The sequence below is a fragment of the Hemibagrus wyckioides genome, linkage group LG16 (genome assembly GCF_019097595.1).
Source record: "Hemibagrus wyckioides isolate EC202008001 linkage group LG16, SWU_Hwy_1.0, whole genome shotgun sequence".
NCBI classification, from domain to species: Eukaryota; Metazoa; Chordata; class Actinopteri; order Siluriformes; family Bagridae; genus Hemibagrus; species Hemibagrus wyckioides.
The window spans coordinates 15,269,679-15,286,809 of NC_080725.1; the positions used below are offsets into that span (position 1 = coordinate 15,269,679).

A 17,131-nucleotide genomic window follows, 5' to 3' on the forward strand; every position below is an offset into this window, starting at 1 on the left:
TCGCTTTCTCTTCCTTTCTCTCTCTCTCTCTCCCTTTCTCTCTCTCTCTCTCTCTCTCTCTCTGTGTACAGTAACTGTCCGTTCCCGTTGGCGGCAGGTTTGGCCCGTGGGACGGCTGACAGTGTTCTACAGACCGATCTCTCCAGCTGTCACATCACTAAGACCAGTGAGGACGGCACAGAGACTGAAATACTTCCCCGTAAGTTCGCTGTTTACACACAGACAACAGAACACTGCACTGTGCATTACCCAGAAACTGTGGATTCCATCATCATCATCATCATGATCAATGTGAGTAAATGGCACTGAACAATCTTTAGAGGAAGTTTAGAGGTGTATCGGTAAATGGAAAAAGCACGCTGCTAGGTGGACTGGGTAGGATAAAGTACCCTGAGGTGCCAGTGTACAGGTGTGTGTGTGTCCTGTTGGTGACCCTCACACCACGACCCTCAGCAAGATATAAACACTTACTGAACATGAACTGTGTGACTTGCTTTTGAATCGAGTTGAAAACAGATGAATCATATTGAATCTTTGAGCCCGAAGATTCCTCCATGACCCGAGTGGAAATGGATCAGTGTATAACACACCCCGTCCTTTTCATTTAGAACAAATCACAAGCTTTCACCAGCTCTGCCTCAGAAGCTGTAAATGTGCATCTGAAAAGTGCATCCGAGTCCCTCAGAGAGCGTCGCTCGTCTTCGACATTGGCTTTGACATTTCTGGGTATTTCCAAGGACACCCGTGACCCAAAAGACGAGGATTTTAGGTCTTAGAGAGGCTCGAGCAGGGAGAGACTCTTCCGTCCTGCTGCCTCCGCATCGGCTGGCGCTTGTGTGAATGTAGGCCATTCTGCACAATTTAAACTGTTCTGTTTAAGTCCTGTTCGACTGCAGAATCAGGTCACTTACCAACTTAACTCTGGCCTGAATTGCTTTCTTATCTTGCTATATTCGAATGGAAATGGCAGAGGAATTGGAAGCGGGGACGACTGAGAAACGCTCCAGACAGACGAGTTCAAACATCTGGCCTTCAGATTTACTCTCCTCTTCCTCTCTCAGCAGGTGTGTAGTAGTGGTGGTGGTGATGATGATGATGATGATGATGATGATGATGATGATGATGTGTCAGATTCAGTTGTCATTCCAGCTGTTGTGTTTGTTCTCACACTGGAATTCAGCAGGGATAAGTGGAGCTTGTGAGTGAGTGTGACACCAGCAGTTGGTCTGTGAGGACTGGGTATCTGTTCAGTGAGTTCATCTGAGACGAGAGTTTTACTTACAGATCCAGTGTGGAGAGAGACGTGTTTAACGTACACACTTTTGTACAGTAAAAACGTTTCATGGTGATATTATTGACCTGCTTCTGTCATTCAGATCTGAGAGTTTGTGTGTGGGGCCAGGCGAGTGTGTTGGGGTGAGTGTGCGCGGATGGGCGAGTTTGTGCGTTGTTGGGCTAGTATGTGTGTGGGCAGGCGAGTGTGTGTGTGTGTGTGTGTGTGGGCGAGCGTCTGTGTGCGCTCGTGTGTGTGGGCGAGTGTGTGCGTGGAAGTGTCCTTCGCAGTTTGAGTTAAACATGTTCTGTAGATGGTCCATTAGAGCAGGTAGAACAGGGCAGTGTGTGTGTTGCGCTTTATAGCCACCTGCTGTAAATGTTCAGTACAGTTCAGCCCTGCAGCTGTGTGGGGGTGTGGGTGGGTGTGTGGGTGGGTGTGTGTGTAAGAGATCTTATCTCATTAATAAATTGTACAGGCTTTATCCTGCCCAGAGCTCATGTTCAAAAAGAAGGGATTTGAATTGAAGCAGTGACTCGGACACATCCACACAGCCGCAAACCACAACACCATCACACACACACACACACACACACACACACACAGACAGACGGACGGGCGTCTGGCTCAGGGCATCTGTTCAGCAGCACAGACCTGACATGACAGATTAAATATAGACTGCACCCACAGATGAGGAGAGACGCTGCGGCCACGTAAACCACTGAACAATGGCACATTTTACATAACCTGAAAACACAACAAGCTGCTGAGTGTCTGTGAAATAAAGCAGCAGCTTTTCAACAACTTCACAATAATAAAACACAGAGTCTAATTCCTGCTGCTCACAGTACACGTGTTTATTCCTCATACTCTACATGACCTGTAACATGAAGACGAGAAGACTAGTGAGAGGAAGTGTCTCTCTCTCTTTCTCTCCATCTCTCTCCAGTTCTCTCTCTCGCTCGCTATCTCTCTCTCATAACTAAGCACACAGTCTGTGAGGAATGAGCTCATGTCCAAGACTCTGAGTGACTAAAAGACTAAGTCTCTGTTTAATCAAATCCATATCTGAAATGATGTTATTTATATCTACAGTAAATTGTACAGTTTGGATTATATAAACTGTGACCTTGTCAGTGGAACTGTGTGGAATCGATCTATCTCTCTCTCTGTCTCTCTTGCTGTCTCTCTCTCTCTCTCTCTCTCTCTGTCTCTCTCATTTCCACAGTAGTGAGGTATATTAACTTCAGTGCTAAATGGAGGGAAAAAATGTAAAATTAAAAACATGCCAGAGCTGCACATCAGACACTGCGACTGGAAGAGAAAAATATCATTTCACTTCATCTCTCTCACACTGTCTCTCTTAGATGTCCTCTTTAGCTTGTGTCCTTAATTCTCACATTCAAATACACACACACAGACTTTTCCTCTCGTCTTCAGCTTTGTAAACTTTGATAAAAGTATTGCTGTAATCCTTCACAATGTCTTATTAGCACTGGAACCTGTGTGTGTGTCCCTGTGCAGAGATCGAGGCGGTGAAGTTGGCTCGTCTGGTGTTTAATAAGCTGTGTGAGACATGCTGCGTGTGGCTGAAGGGTTTCCCGCCGCGACGCCGCTCTCAGGCCTACTACGAGACGTCCATCCACGCCATTAAAAACATGCGGCGCAAGATGGAAGACAGACACGTCATCATCCCTGACTTTAACACACTTTTCAACCTGCAGGTAACACACACACACACACGATGGTCAGAGCAGTCTGCACACAACACTAAATCCCTCCAAGGCAGCGTTTTAACCAGACCTGGAACCTGCTCATGCGTCACGTTCAGATCCTTTCGTGTCTTTTACCTGCACACAGGTTTAATCATTTACGGTCACTTGTTACTTTATCACAGCAGGTTCATTAAGTACACAGCTGGACTGCTGTTCTGTCTATAACAGACCCTACTGATTTAAAACGCCGTCTATTTCAGAAGATCAGGATGGAGGATTTACTGCTTCCTGTGAAAGGTTTCGAGTGGAAAGTTTGGCTGAAGCGCCGTAATATTTCTCCGAACCCAGATGCTGAGTGTATTATCTCCTGATAAAGCTCGCTGTGTTCAGCTTTAATAGCACTGAATTGAATCAATAAAGCGTTTGTGTGTAAACGAGCTGCTGGGTTTAGTGCTGCTGATAAATGAAGAGCTTTTACTGGAGCTAAAGAGCAGAAATACAAACACTATATCAGACGAAACACGAGCTTGCAGCTAAAGAGAGAGCGCTCGATATCCATAACGCACAGCTCGGAGACAGAGTCGCACCATCGAACCGCGGCTCCCAGATTTCAATTCAGAGGAAGTTGAAAGCTAAAAGGTTATTGGAGGATAATTTTATGAAATCATAAAAATGAAATCCTTATGAAATCATAATTTTTTATTTATCGTTAACATCGTTCCAGTATTCGATCACGTTTTGTTATTCGTGTTAATGAGCTGAAAACACCATCTTAAAGTGGATGAAGGGTGCCCAAACTTTTTCACTTGGCTGTATGAATGTCTATCTGTTGGTTAAAACGTTTATGGTGCTTGTTATGGTGCTGGCTGGCTCCTGAACAGTGATCATTCTCCATCATCACATCTCTCTAAAGCCACATAACGACTCTTAATCTGCTGCTAATTAAACCTGATTTAATGGCAAGAACCCGAGTGCTTTATTTTTATTTACACACGCATCACAACAAGTTTCATTTAGTGTTTTATAATAAAGAGAAAGGACCGAGGTGTGTGTGTGTGTGTGTGTGTGTGTGTGTGTGTTACACGAGTCTCTACTCAGTGTTTATATAAAAACAACAGAAGCATATCGTCCTCTAAAGACAATATAACACTCGGCTCATCACCCAATTACATCAAACATTTAATTAAAGATAGATTTAGTCTCGTATAAAGGTTTGTTGTTTATGGAGGCGGGGCCAAAAGAGTGACACTAGACCAGGGCTATTCAATTAGTTTGTCATGGGGGCCCAGTTCATTAAAAGCATCCCAAATGAAGGACCAGAGAGATATGGCTTTTGCAATGACACAACAGTAGTATGGGAGCCCATATGTTGTATTTTTTCCAACCCAAGTAAGCTTTTTTTTTCCCCCCTACATTTAAACATGCTTGCGTTATATTTGGACAACATCAGTGCATTGGAAGATGCCCATGTAGGCTTTTTTCCTACATTCAAATGGGTAAATCAGAGAGCCATATGGTTTAGTTTTAACTACAACTTAAGTGCACATAACAAATTATAAATTATTTTAGTATGTCTGTTTAAGCTACAACAGCCATCTCAATAACTGGTAAACATTTAGTCTGCCTTCTAATGAGAGAAATGACACATTTTTAGATTTCACACGAGCAGTGAACTCTGGTGTATATGTTGTCAGCTCAGTACGCATACAGTGGTGCAGGTGCTGGGCTGTGAGGGATGTGTGATTACTCGTGTTAATGGCATTGGTGTGAGAGAATGACGATTCGCACGTGTAAGTAGAGTCACACATAGTGAGGACAAAAATGGCGAGACCCCATGGAATTAGGGATTTTTTTCCTGGCTGACTTCATGTGTCCAAAACTTCACAGAACCTGCCACCTGAAATGACTGTCACAGATCATCTGATGGCTGAATGTCAAGATGTTATGTTGAGCCGACTTATCTGACAACAACTGGCAGAAAAGGCAGTGTTCTAAGCTTGAAGTACAATGAATAAAGTTAATAATAGCCATGGTAGTGTCCATGGTCTCTCTTAACTCGCAACTTAATTTTGCACACAAGTGGCTTTGGTGAATAAGGCAAGGAACTAAATTTATTGTAGAGATTTCTTTTTCACACTAGGCTACTTGAAGGGACGGAACAAATTACCTTGCAGGCCGGGTTCGGCCCATGGACCGCCTGTTGAATAGCCCAGCACATAAATATAGCTCAGTTCATAAGTAATGTGTTAATGTTTATTTTCTCATGGAGTGATGTTTGAGGACAGAGCTGTGACAGTGGTTGGTGTTTGTGTGTACAGGATCAGGAGGATCAAGCGTTCTTCGCCGTGTTCGACGGCCACGGTGGCGTCGACGCTGCAACCTACGCCGCTAATCACCTTCATGTCAACTTGGTGAGACAGGAGATGTTCAGCCAGGACCCCGGAGAAGCTCTGTGCAAAGCTTTCAAACTCACTGACGAGCGTTTCGTACAGAAAGCTTCACGAGAGGTGCCTGTCTGCCTGCTCATTAGAGGAGTTGTACATGAAATGTGTCTGTACAGGGCTAAGCTTCAACCTCAGAGGGCCTGACACTTAAACCTGTGTGTGTTTTAGAACCTGCGCTGTGGCACCACTGGGGTTGTGACCTTCCTGCGAGGCCGGACCTTGTATGTAGCCTGGCTTGGAGACTCACAGGTCATGCTGGTGAAAAAAGGACAACCAGTGGAACTGATGAAACCTCACAAACCAGACCGAGAGGTAATATACACACAGATGTAGGGGTGTGTGTGTGTGTGTGAAAGAGTGTTTGATTGAAGAGATGGCAGGGAGTGGGGAAAATGTCCTGTAATAATGCCCTGAAATTTAATCAATTTAATCACAGGTTATTATTAATTGTGTTGTAAGATTGCTAATCACAGTTATGAGTTACAGAATGGAGGATGCTGAAAAAAGTGAAGAACAGTGAAAGATATGTGTATAATCTGTGAACATCATCAACATGGCAGGCTGCTGTGGTGTGTGTGTGTGTGTGTGTTTGTAGGATGAGAAGCGAAGGATCGAGGCTTTGGGTGGCTGTGTGATCTGGTTCGGGACGTGGAGAGTGAACGGCAGCTTGTCCGTCTCCAGAGCCATCGGTACGTAACCTTACACACACCATCTGCTCCATCTTTCTCCTTAATGTATGACTGGCATCGTCTGCTGAGTTCTGGACTCTGATTGGTGGTCAGTTGGTGATTAATTCTCTCTAACAGCAGCTGACAGTAGAGCAGCTGTACATCACAGCTTTATATTAATGCACTCGCTCTGATACCTTATCGTTTCCATAGTAACGGCTTATTCACTGCGCGCTCTCTACAGAAACATATTTAAAAATAAATAAATAAATAAAAATATTGCTCTGGTGAAGATTTTCATACGCAGATATTACCCTAACCATCACCAGCCTCTCTTTATTCTCTCGATTTTACCAAGGCAATAAAGAAATAAATAAACAAACAGAAAAAATAAAAATGCAGCTGGTTATGTTTTATCTTATTGAGAAATCACAGTATAAACTCCTCTGTCCTGAAGTTAGTTCTGACTGTTACACAGTGCTGACACTGGAGACTCCTTCCACACATGAGGAAGAAATAGCATTTAACAAAATATCTAAACAATTACACAAGTTCCTAAATAGATTTTTTTTTTAAATATATATTATATATGCATTAATATAAACTGCTGTTAGAGAGAATTAATCACCATCAGCATCAATCACCAATCAGAGTCCAGAACTCAGCAGCACTGTGGGTTTCAGGCTTTTACATCCTTTTTAACATGTTTGGATGGAACAAAATCTTTCAGAGGTTTTTTCTGAACATTTCCTGGATTTTCTGTTCCTAGAAAGTTCAATCTGCATTACTCACAAAATTTCTAAAGTTGAACTATCACACAATCTTAGTTTTTCTCGACTGGGGAAAGGTTGGAACTTTAAACCAGTCAAAAGTGTTGCTCTATAATCTGGTGTGTGTGTGTGTGTGCGTGTGCATGCATGTGCAGGAGACTCTGAGCACAAGCCGTACATCTGTGGTGACGCAGATCACATGCTGTTTCCTCTGGACGGCACTGAGGATTACCTGATCTTGGCATGTGATGGTTTTTACGACACGGTGTGTCCGGAGGAGGCGGTGCGCGTCGTCTCTGATCACCTGCAGGAGAATAACGGAGACACAGCCATGGTGGCGCACAAACTTGTGGCCTCGGCCCGCGACGCCGGTTCGAGCGACAACATCACGGTCATCGTGGTGTTCCTCAGGGACCCGCGGGCTCCACCCCCATCTGATGAACAGCAAGAAGATGAAGAGGTGGAACCTGAGGAGGAAGAGGAAGTGGATGAAGAAGAAGAGGAAGAAGAGGAGGCGATGCAGGGTGAGTTGGTGTGTCAGGACGGCGGCGGGGAGAACGGAGGGAAAGTGCGCAGCGGCTGGCCCCTGCAGCAATGCTCGGCTCCTGCTGATCTGGCCTACGAGGAGCGCACCGACTCCTTCACGGACAGGACGAGTCTCAGCACCACGGGGCCCGAGCTCCTGCTCACCACCGGCGGCTGCTTCTGTCCCTCTACCAGCAGGTCAGACCTGGGGCTAAGAGAAGGAGGAGGTCGGCGTCGCCTGTGTCCCAAACCTCGGCTCCCATCTGGCAGTGGACGCTGGGTGGAAGCAGCATCTCTGTTCCCTCAGCAGGGGCGGAGAAAGAGGAGGCTAGACGAAGAGCTAGAGCGCAGGATGGAGGAAAAGAGGCGCGTCCGAAAGAGGGGCGAGTGCCGCGGTATCCTGAGCTCCCAGCCTCAAGTACCCGAGCCGCCACGCTACACTGAGACCCGGCCTGGAGTCGCCCTTCCACGTTTAACACACGAATACGCCATCTAAGCCCCTCCCCTAACACCACACACACACACCACATTCACATTAATGTCAAATATTCACTTTGTTGCCTCCTGCAGGCCAAAGCCACATTTTAAACAAACATGTGTCACACACACATACACACACACACACACACTTCCCCTCTGACCTTACAGAGAAAGGAGTTAGACCAGAGGATGTGTAGAATATTTTTCAGTGACTGATCTGTCTACCATTTCATTATTTATTCCTGTGACCGTGTTTGAGTTGAGAGATTTCACCATCCACTGTTTTAGCTGATATTTCATCGTGTGTGTAATAACAGGTGACCATTAATGTGGCGTTTCTGGCGTTTATTAAACGGCGGTCACTCACTCAGACTCCGTAGAACTAAAACCTCTGCCTTTTTAACAGTGGAAAAGAATCCTTAAAGGCAGGACGAAATTCTGTAAAATGTTTAAATAAAACCGAACGCTGAATTAGACGAGCAGCTTGGTTTAAAACCACACAGACTCCGATTACGAGTTCCTCAGAAAGTTCTTTGAGGGAGAATGAGGACATGACAGGACACCAGTTTGATTATATAGAGAAAAAAATTGAGTAGAGACCAAAGAAAGACTGTTGAGCCGAGCGTGTGTGTGTGTCGTACGCTTGATGTGTGAGGACATCAGTGGTATCCTTTTTTTCCCATCAGCTGCTGTATGTCTCGTTGATCTGAAGAACAAAAGTGTGTGTGAACGGAGGAGAGCTGCAGGAGTAAACAGTGTTAATGTCGTTCATCCGTGTTGAGAGACGAGACGTGTCCATGTGAATCACGTGCCTTCTCAGATCATCTTAAATAAAAAAAAAAAAAAGTTTTAAAAAAGAGTCATCTTCGCTAACTCGGCCAGCACCGGCTAGCGTGACTCGCGTGATGGAAGCGTGCAGCCTCCAGGTTCACGTTACGAGTGTGTTTGGAAATCCTCCCATAGGTATGTCTCCTGAGCCAGAGCTGTTCAGGTAGAGGGGGCGTGGCCTAAAGGGTGATTGTAGATTTTATTATGCTAGAAGTGACCATAAAGTTCATTTTAGTTTTAATATACAGACTTTATAAAAGTTAATGTAGAAATATTGTTATGGGGATAAATGATGAGGATTTAAACATGTAGATATGCATGTGTGCTAAATGCTGAAAGAAGACACACACACACACACATACATGCACATACATAAAGGGACATTGTGGACATTTGATCAACAGCAAAACTGATTCCATATCAATTTAAAGGTTAAGACTTTAATGGGAACTATGATCTTCCTACACACGCACACACACACACACATGCACGCACACTCACACTCACTCAGCCCAGCCCATGATTTTGAGAGCTTGTCCATGGTGATGCTGCAAAATGTCAGTGTTCCCTTCTTATGTGAGATGAAGAAGCCTCTGTGAAACCTTCTACAATCTCCTCCTCATCTTCAGCCATGCCGCTGAGCTCAACCCTGATCTCAGTTGCTCCAGGAGCCGGAAACAAAGCACTACAGAGCAGGAACATCCACGGGTCCTCCTCAGACACATAGAACACACACACACTTTGACTGAGAGGATTAGGCAGCACCATTTTTTATTTATTTTTTTTGCTCAGACTCTGGAATGTATTCACACTGAAAACATTCACCACGTTTACACGTCATCGTGTTTCTCAAACTCGCAAAATATGACGTCCCCTGCGTCTCGCGCCGCGTCCACGTGAACGGATCAACGTGTGATCAACTCTGAGGTTCTGCGTCTCGTGTTGAAGTGCACAAGTGTTCGCTCTCTCCCTCGTTCCAAGGGGCACAAATATATTTAAAGGAAATGTAGTAAAACATGTATATATGTATTTTTGTGTGTGTGTGTGTGAGATGCGGTAAGTCTTATTAATGTGATAGTTAGGTCTCAGACACACATTTGGAGTTGTGTATTAACTCTTCAGCCATGATGTTCCTCTACATTTAATCCTAAAGACAACTACTTGAAATTTCCCAAACAGGAGGATGTGCCATGAACACACACACACACACACACACACACAACCTCCTCCACGTTCAGGGATCCTGAGCCTCGGCACGCTCCTGCTCGTCTCACCTCTTACTCCCTGTCTCTCTCTCACTGTCACCTCGTCTGTGATCTTCACCTCTGCTTTAACTTCCTGTAAGCAATAATCAACCTACTGAAGCCATGAGACTCTGAGCTGCGGAGCAAAGATCCTCCCATGAGTTCATTAAGATCATCACCGGATATTCTTTTACACGGACGGAGCAGCGTCCGTCTTCTCTCTGAACGCTGAGGCGTGTTCGTGGTCCACTGTGTGAAGTTTGTCTCTTTCCGGGTTTAGTGCTAGAGCTACGAGGATGATGGAGCTAACAAGCGACACGAAAAGTCTCCAGGACACAGTGTTAACTTCACCACGTGGAACTGGTGCTGCAGTGATCCATTAATGGAATACAGTCACTTCATCTGAACATCAGCAGCAGGGTGAGAGCGCAGTGACCTGAAAGTCACGCAGAAGTCAAGCTGTTATTAAACCACATGAACTTCTCACGTTTCAGACCAGCGCTGCTGGACAAATCCAGAGCAGTGAGACGGCTGATAGCAGCAAAAGGTTTCGTTCTCAAACACAGTGATGGAGGCGAACTGACAGAATCACACCAGGTCAGTTATTCCTCAGTGACCTTCACTGGGTTTCACTGCTGGGAAGGGAACAAGGAGTTCAGTGTTTTATAAGTCGTTCCTTGTTTTTCCTTCTCTTTACAGACGGACAGCAATGTCACGTGATCTGTTCTCACTTATTAACTTTATATTTTAAGCTGATTACTTATAAATGTTCACATTACTTTTAAATGGAATATTAAGAGAAATCAACAGTCAAAATTATCCTCAGTGTGGTCTGGTGTAACCCCGCCCCCTAGACTCCACCCCTAGAGATTTAACAGTAGGCTGGTGGCTGCTGTTGATGATGATGGTGATCTATTTTTATATGATGTGTGGGACGTATCTGTGAAGGTTTTGACGGACAGACGTCCATCTCCTGTAGGAAACCTCTACAGGAGCAAACTTCACACAGCGCCTCGTCTCTGCTGATCTGGAGGATGGTGGGTTTTTTTTGCTGAACTGCTCCTTTAAAACTGTGTAAGACTCGTGTACTACAGCGTGAGAGCGAAAGGTTCGATCAGGAACCTGAACAGACAGACAAATGGAGACGACGTCTAGACGTCCCGCTGTCTGTGTGAGAAAGCGTGAGCTGTGGATTGTGTACGGATGTTTAAGTAAAACTGACTATTACAGACTCATTCAAGATGTTAGCCTTTAAAACACACACACAGAGAAAGAGAGAGGAGATTCTCCTCCTCACTTTTAGAAGCTTTTTGTTTTCCGTTTCCTGCTCAGTTACTGGATGATGAAGTCATGCCTTCTCTTCTGTCCTGGAGTAGGAACTCGGTCACATCGGGGTCTCCTCCAGGAACCTCAGTAACCTGCGGACACCAAACACACACACCCCCCTTCTCCCCTCCCGACTCCAAACTGGCTCACAGTACATAGTGAACCTGTGAGTGTTAGTGTGTGTGTGTGTGTGTGTGTGTGTGTGTGTGTGAGAGAGAGAGAGTGTGTGTTCCGTGCTAATGTAGTATTTATTATAAATATGTATATCTGGTGACTATCATGTATAAAGAGTGTAAGAAGTGTGTGTCGCTTGTGTGTGGCTTTATTCCTTATGAGTTCAGGATCTGAAAACACACACACACACACACACACACACACACGTTCATCTTTACACAATGATTAACGAGTGCAATCAGACAGCGAGGATTAGATTAGGGTCTGAGATTTATTTAATGATAATCATCCACCTGAACATCAGGTACAGAGAACAGGAGTCCACATCACCTTCAGGAAGCTGATTAGAAGCATTGTGTTTTTATAATTAACCATTAATTTAACTCCAATTAACTTATGAATTACATGCAAAGAGTGAGAGAGACATGAGTGTTCATTTCTTTCTAAATTATAATAATATAACACTAAACTGTGACCGGACCGCTCGCTGTATCCGAGTAATTCAATAGTGACGTAATCCGTTGCATTTATTAATTCAATTCAGTTCATTAACAGTAGTAATAAATTTCTCTGCAGAAAAGAAACACGTCCCCTGACACATCTTTTAAGGGTCATTTATTGCCCTCTGTTTCGTGTGAGATTAAAGGAGAAAGCAGCAAAATTCATGTTTCTGCATTCAGTTTTAACCGTTTAAAAATATTTACATTATTAATAAACACATTTATCATAGTTATATCACTTTCCTAATATATTTTACAAATACAATTTTATTTATATATAAGTATTTAATACTGAAAAAGAGGGGGGGGGGTCAATTTTACTTTAAAGTTTAATATTGGCTGCTTGTAATTCTAATGAAATAAATAAATAAACTTCCACACTCTCAATGAAGTGGATTGTGGATAATTTCTCACAATGATATCAGGTTGCGTCAGTCGCCTCACCGGTGTGAGGAGGTCGTGTTCCAAACCGCTTCTACTTCCTGCACAGGGACCCTGCGGAGTTCTCGGTGTGAAGCAGCGGGAGGGGCGGGGTTATGCAAATCACTCCAGCCTGGGGGGGCAGGGCCAATTTCAGAGCCAGAAAAACGCCAATAAAATCCTGAAACGAAGAAAACCAGAGACGAGCCGCAGAGCTCCACACCACAGTGCTGATGAAATAAAGCCATTAGAAAACCTTTATCCATGTCTAACAATCCGAGAGCTGAAGACCAGGTTTAATCTCAGGAACACGAACTCACACATGATTCACATCGGCACCACTGCCATAATAATAACAGTAATAATAATAAGAGACGTTTCAGTCATTATGGAGTTCGTTACCGAGCCTCAGGAGGCATCATTACAGCTCATAAACACTGCTTACACACAGCACTCCACACACAGCGTTATGAACACTGTGGAGTGTTTATATGTGTTCATTTCCCTTACACCCGGGAAGATGATGGCAGTGTGTGTGTGTGTGTATGTGTGTGTGTGTGGAGGTTTAATTACAGTTCTGTGTGTGTGCACATGTCACGGCCTGATGATGCAGCAGGACGATTTAATTAAACATGCTGCCTTTTAATCAAACCACACACTGTTAATCTCACTGAGAGCATGCGCACACACACACACACACACACACACACACACACACACACACACACACACACACACAGAGTTATTGCTGTACTGATCACAACAAATTCAGCAATAAATTGTAATCTTCACTGGTCTAATCAGCTCTCTGGAGCTCTAAACCTGCAACACAGAGTTAATAAACGCTCTAATCAGCCTAAATGTGTCTAACTAAAAAACATACACACACACACACACACACACACACAGCTGCTCAAGGTTCTCAGCTGAGAGCTGTGAGATATTCTGAAGTTACACTGTGACATCACAAACCACAGGAACAGAAACAACAATCACCGTGACCATAAACTGAAATATTAAACAAAACCTCAGAAAGTCAGATATGGAGTTCTAAGAGAGAGAGAGAGACAGACAGACAGACAGACAGACAAAGAGAGAGAGAGAGAGAGAGAGAGAGACAGACAGACAGACAGAGAGATAGACAGAGAGAAAGAGAGAGAGAGGGACAGAGTGAGAGACAGGCAGACAGAGAGATATTCACATAACTTTTCATTGCCCTGTTAGTGAATGTGAGAGAGAGAGAGAGAGAGACAGACAGACAGACAGACAGAGAGAGAGACAGAGAGAGAGAGAGAGAGAGAGAGAGAGAGACAGAGAGATATTCACATAACTTTTCATCACCCTGTTAGTGATTGTAATATAAAATGAAACAGAAGTGTGAATGTTTCCCTCGAGCTCTGGGGCAGTGGGATCCTGTTAAAGGCTTCAGCGTGGCACCAGACTGGCCTGAGAACTAACTTTTTTAATGAAAGAAATAGCAAAAGTTATATAAAAGCTAAAAAGTGTCGTCAGTCACGTGATTTTCTGTCCTCGTCCTTCATTCGCTTCAGAGGAGGAATAAAAGCTCAGGTCACGTGACCAGCAGAGACTGAAGCGCTGCTCAGAGGCGAGCTGTGGAGTCGAGACGCTCTCGACCAGGTTACATAAAACTTTCATTGTTCCTGAGTTATTAATGGAAATATTTGTGATGCACAAGTACCTCCGAGGCTTTCAGAGCAGCTAAAGTGCACTTTATTCAGACAGAAACACAGAGTGAGCTGAACACCACGCTGTGGACAACACTTCTGTGTCTGAAACACGACTTTCAGCAGAACTGTGGCGTTATTAGCGCAGGGCTTCACATGACGTGAAAACCGGGACGTAGCAAAAACAGCTCGGTAAATAGACAAATACGTCACACTGAGGGGGGAAATACGTCACACTGAGGGGGAAATACGTCACACTGAGGGGGGAAATACGTCACACTGAGGGGAAATACGTCACAGAGGGGAAATACGTCACACTGAGGGGGAAAAACGTCACACCGAGGGGAAATACATCACACTGAGGGGAAATACGTCACACTGAGGGGAAATACGTCACACTGAGGGGAAATACGTCACAGAGGGGAAATACGTCACATAGAGGGGAAATACGTCACACAGAGGGGAAATACGTCACACAGAGGGGAAATACGTCACACAGAGGGGAAATGCATCACACAGAGGGGAAATGCATCACACAGAGGGGAAATGCATCACACAGAGGGGGAAATGCATCACACAGAGGGGGAAATGCATCACACAGAGGGGGAAATGCATCACACAGAGGGGAAATGCATCACACAGAGGGGAAATGCATCACACAGAGGGGAAATGCATCACACAGAGGGGAAATACATCACACTGAGGGGAAATACATCACACTGAGGGGAAATACATCACACAGAGGGGAAATACATCACACTGAGGGGAAATACATCACACTGAGGGGAAATACATCACACAGAGGGGGAAATACATCACACAGAGGGGGAAATGCATCACACTGAGGGGAAATGCATCACACTGAGGGGAAATGCATCACACAGAGGGGGAAATGCATCACACAGAGGGGAAATGCATCACACAGAGGGGAAATGCATCACACAGAGGGGGAAATGCATCACACAGAGGGGGAAATGCATCACACAGAGGGGAAATGCATCACACAGAGGGGAAATGCATCACACAGAGGGGAAATACATCACACTGAGGGGAAATACATCACACTGAGGGGAAATACATCACACAGAGGGGGAAATGCATCACACAGAGGGGGAAATGCATTACACAGAGGGGAAATGCATCACACAGAGGGGAAATGCATCACACAGAGGGGAAATGCATCACACAGAGGGGAAATGCATCACACAGAGGGGGAAATGCATCACACAGAGGGGGAAATACATCACACTGAGGGGGAAATACGTCACATAGAGGGGAAATACATCACACTGAGGGGAAATGCATCACACTGAGGGGAAATACATCACACTGAGGGGAAATACATCACACTGAGGGGAAATACATCACACAGAGGGGAAATACATCACACTGAAAAATTGGCAAAAAACATGATAAAGTTGTGAAAGTTATCAGAATCTGCTCAGGTGCAGAACCACAGAGCTGAACATCTTTCCTCACTGACGTGAAATCGTGAGATGGGAGGTTATTTAAAGCGGTCACACGCTGGATTTATCCAATCAGGACTGTATGCAAATAAGCAGAAGTTTAAGGCAGGGTTTAGGAATGTAGAGAGTGACACCAGGTGAGTTCACACCTACACACCTGTCAATCATTCCAGATTCTTCTGCTTGATTGGCTGAGCTCCATTTTTGAGTGATGAAACAGTAAAAACACAAACATTACAGGGAGGAGCTCACATGCAGCTCCATCTGTTTCTGACATCTTCTCTTTCTTTCTTTACACACACAGTTATTTGTGTTAATTGAATAAACCACACACTGACCTCAGGTTTGGATTTTTGAGGTACAGCCCAGTTTATTTCTGGGAGACACAGATGACCATCACTCACCTTCACACTGCTGCTGGAGATGATCCTGGAGACACACAGTGACCTGCAGTGAGGCTTGAACCATGAACCTGTTCTTACCAGACCACCAGCTTTGTTCACTGCATTACTAAGAGATAAATGTGTAATAAACAGCTGCTTGTGTGATGCTCTGGTGGTTCAGGGGGCAGGAGAACACGACTCAGTCTGAGCTTCATCATGCTCTGAACTTTCCTGGTTAAACCTGATAACTAGGAAAGGTGTGTGTGTGTGTGGTGAAAGATAAACCTGTAAAAAACCTCTTTATTAAGGAAGCCACTGGCTTTGACATGAGAACAGTGTGTGTTCTACAGTGGACCGTTTATGATTAAAGCCACTTTCATGTCGGTTACACACACACACACACACACACACACACACATCTGGTTCCACAATGCAGCGTTTCTCCAGTTCCACGTTTGATCTTGCCACATGTGAATGATAAAATAGCTGTGTGAAGGACGCGTTGTGGCACCACATCTGTTTCTGATCAATCAAACTGAGGGCAAAGCCGACAGGACCGTAGCACCATCACTCCAAATCAGTGTTGTGATGTCAGAACCCTCACCTCTCAGACAGACAGGTGTTTTAAGTGGCAGTTTCTCATGATTCTCTGTACCCTCACTGTAAAATCTTCAGAAAGAGATTTTCAGATGATCCAAGCATTAAGCTTCACTATAAAGGGTGTGTGTGTCTAGTTTCTAGAAGAACACGACAGCTGGTGTTAGTAAAAAAAAAGAAAGATGGAACAGAACACATAGCTGGGAGCAAGCGTCATGATGGACAGGACACCGCCTTCTCTATCGGTCTGCGTGTGTGAGACCAGGGGAAAGAAGAAACACGCAGAGCAGACGTGATGAGGACAAAGACGATGCCAACAATCGGCTATCCACAAAAAAACACAGCCGAGGCCAAACCTGACTAAAGCTGGCACAAGTCTCTCACATGCACAGGGGGAAAAAAAAAACAACACACACTGGTCCATTTATAAATAAAATGTAAAGACAAATCAAAGTTTCATCAAGCTCTTTATTTCTTCTTGTATTACATAAATACATGATTTACATCACCAGCGTGTCAGCAGCAAAGACATGAGCTCACAGCACACACACAGCAAATGTTTCTGGTTGGAGACGTGGCTTTTACAAAGGAAGCGTAAGTTAGAGAAAATAGAAGAGAGTAGCTGTCAACAGG

At 44.5% G+C, this 17,131-nt stretch overlaps 1 protein-coding gene across 1 annotated transcript in view; it reads left to right on the plus strand.

Annotated features, from left to right (window-relative positions):
* ppm1e (protein phosphatase, Mg2+/Mn2+ dependent, 1E) overlaps positions 1-11,575 on the plus strand; it is a 29,530-nt gene extending 17,955 nt beyond the window's left edge. Inside the window, exons 2-7 of the mRNA XM_058411992.1 lie at positions 72-199; positions 2,798-2,997; positions 5,307-5,495; positions 5,601-5,744; positions 6,028-6,121; positions 7,026-11,575. Of these exons, the coding sequence (XP_058267975.1) occupies positions 72-199; positions 2,798-2,997; positions 5,307-5,495; positions 5,601-5,744; positions 6,028-6,121; positions 7,026-7,891 (1,621 nt within the window). The 3' untranslated portion in view covers positions 7,892-11,575. The remainder of the gene's footprint in view (positions 1-71; positions 200-2,797; positions 2,998-5,306; positions 5,496-5,600; positions 5,745-6,027; positions 6,122-7,025) is intronic.
* The last annotated feature ends 5,556 nt before the right edge of the window (positions 11,576-17,131 follow it).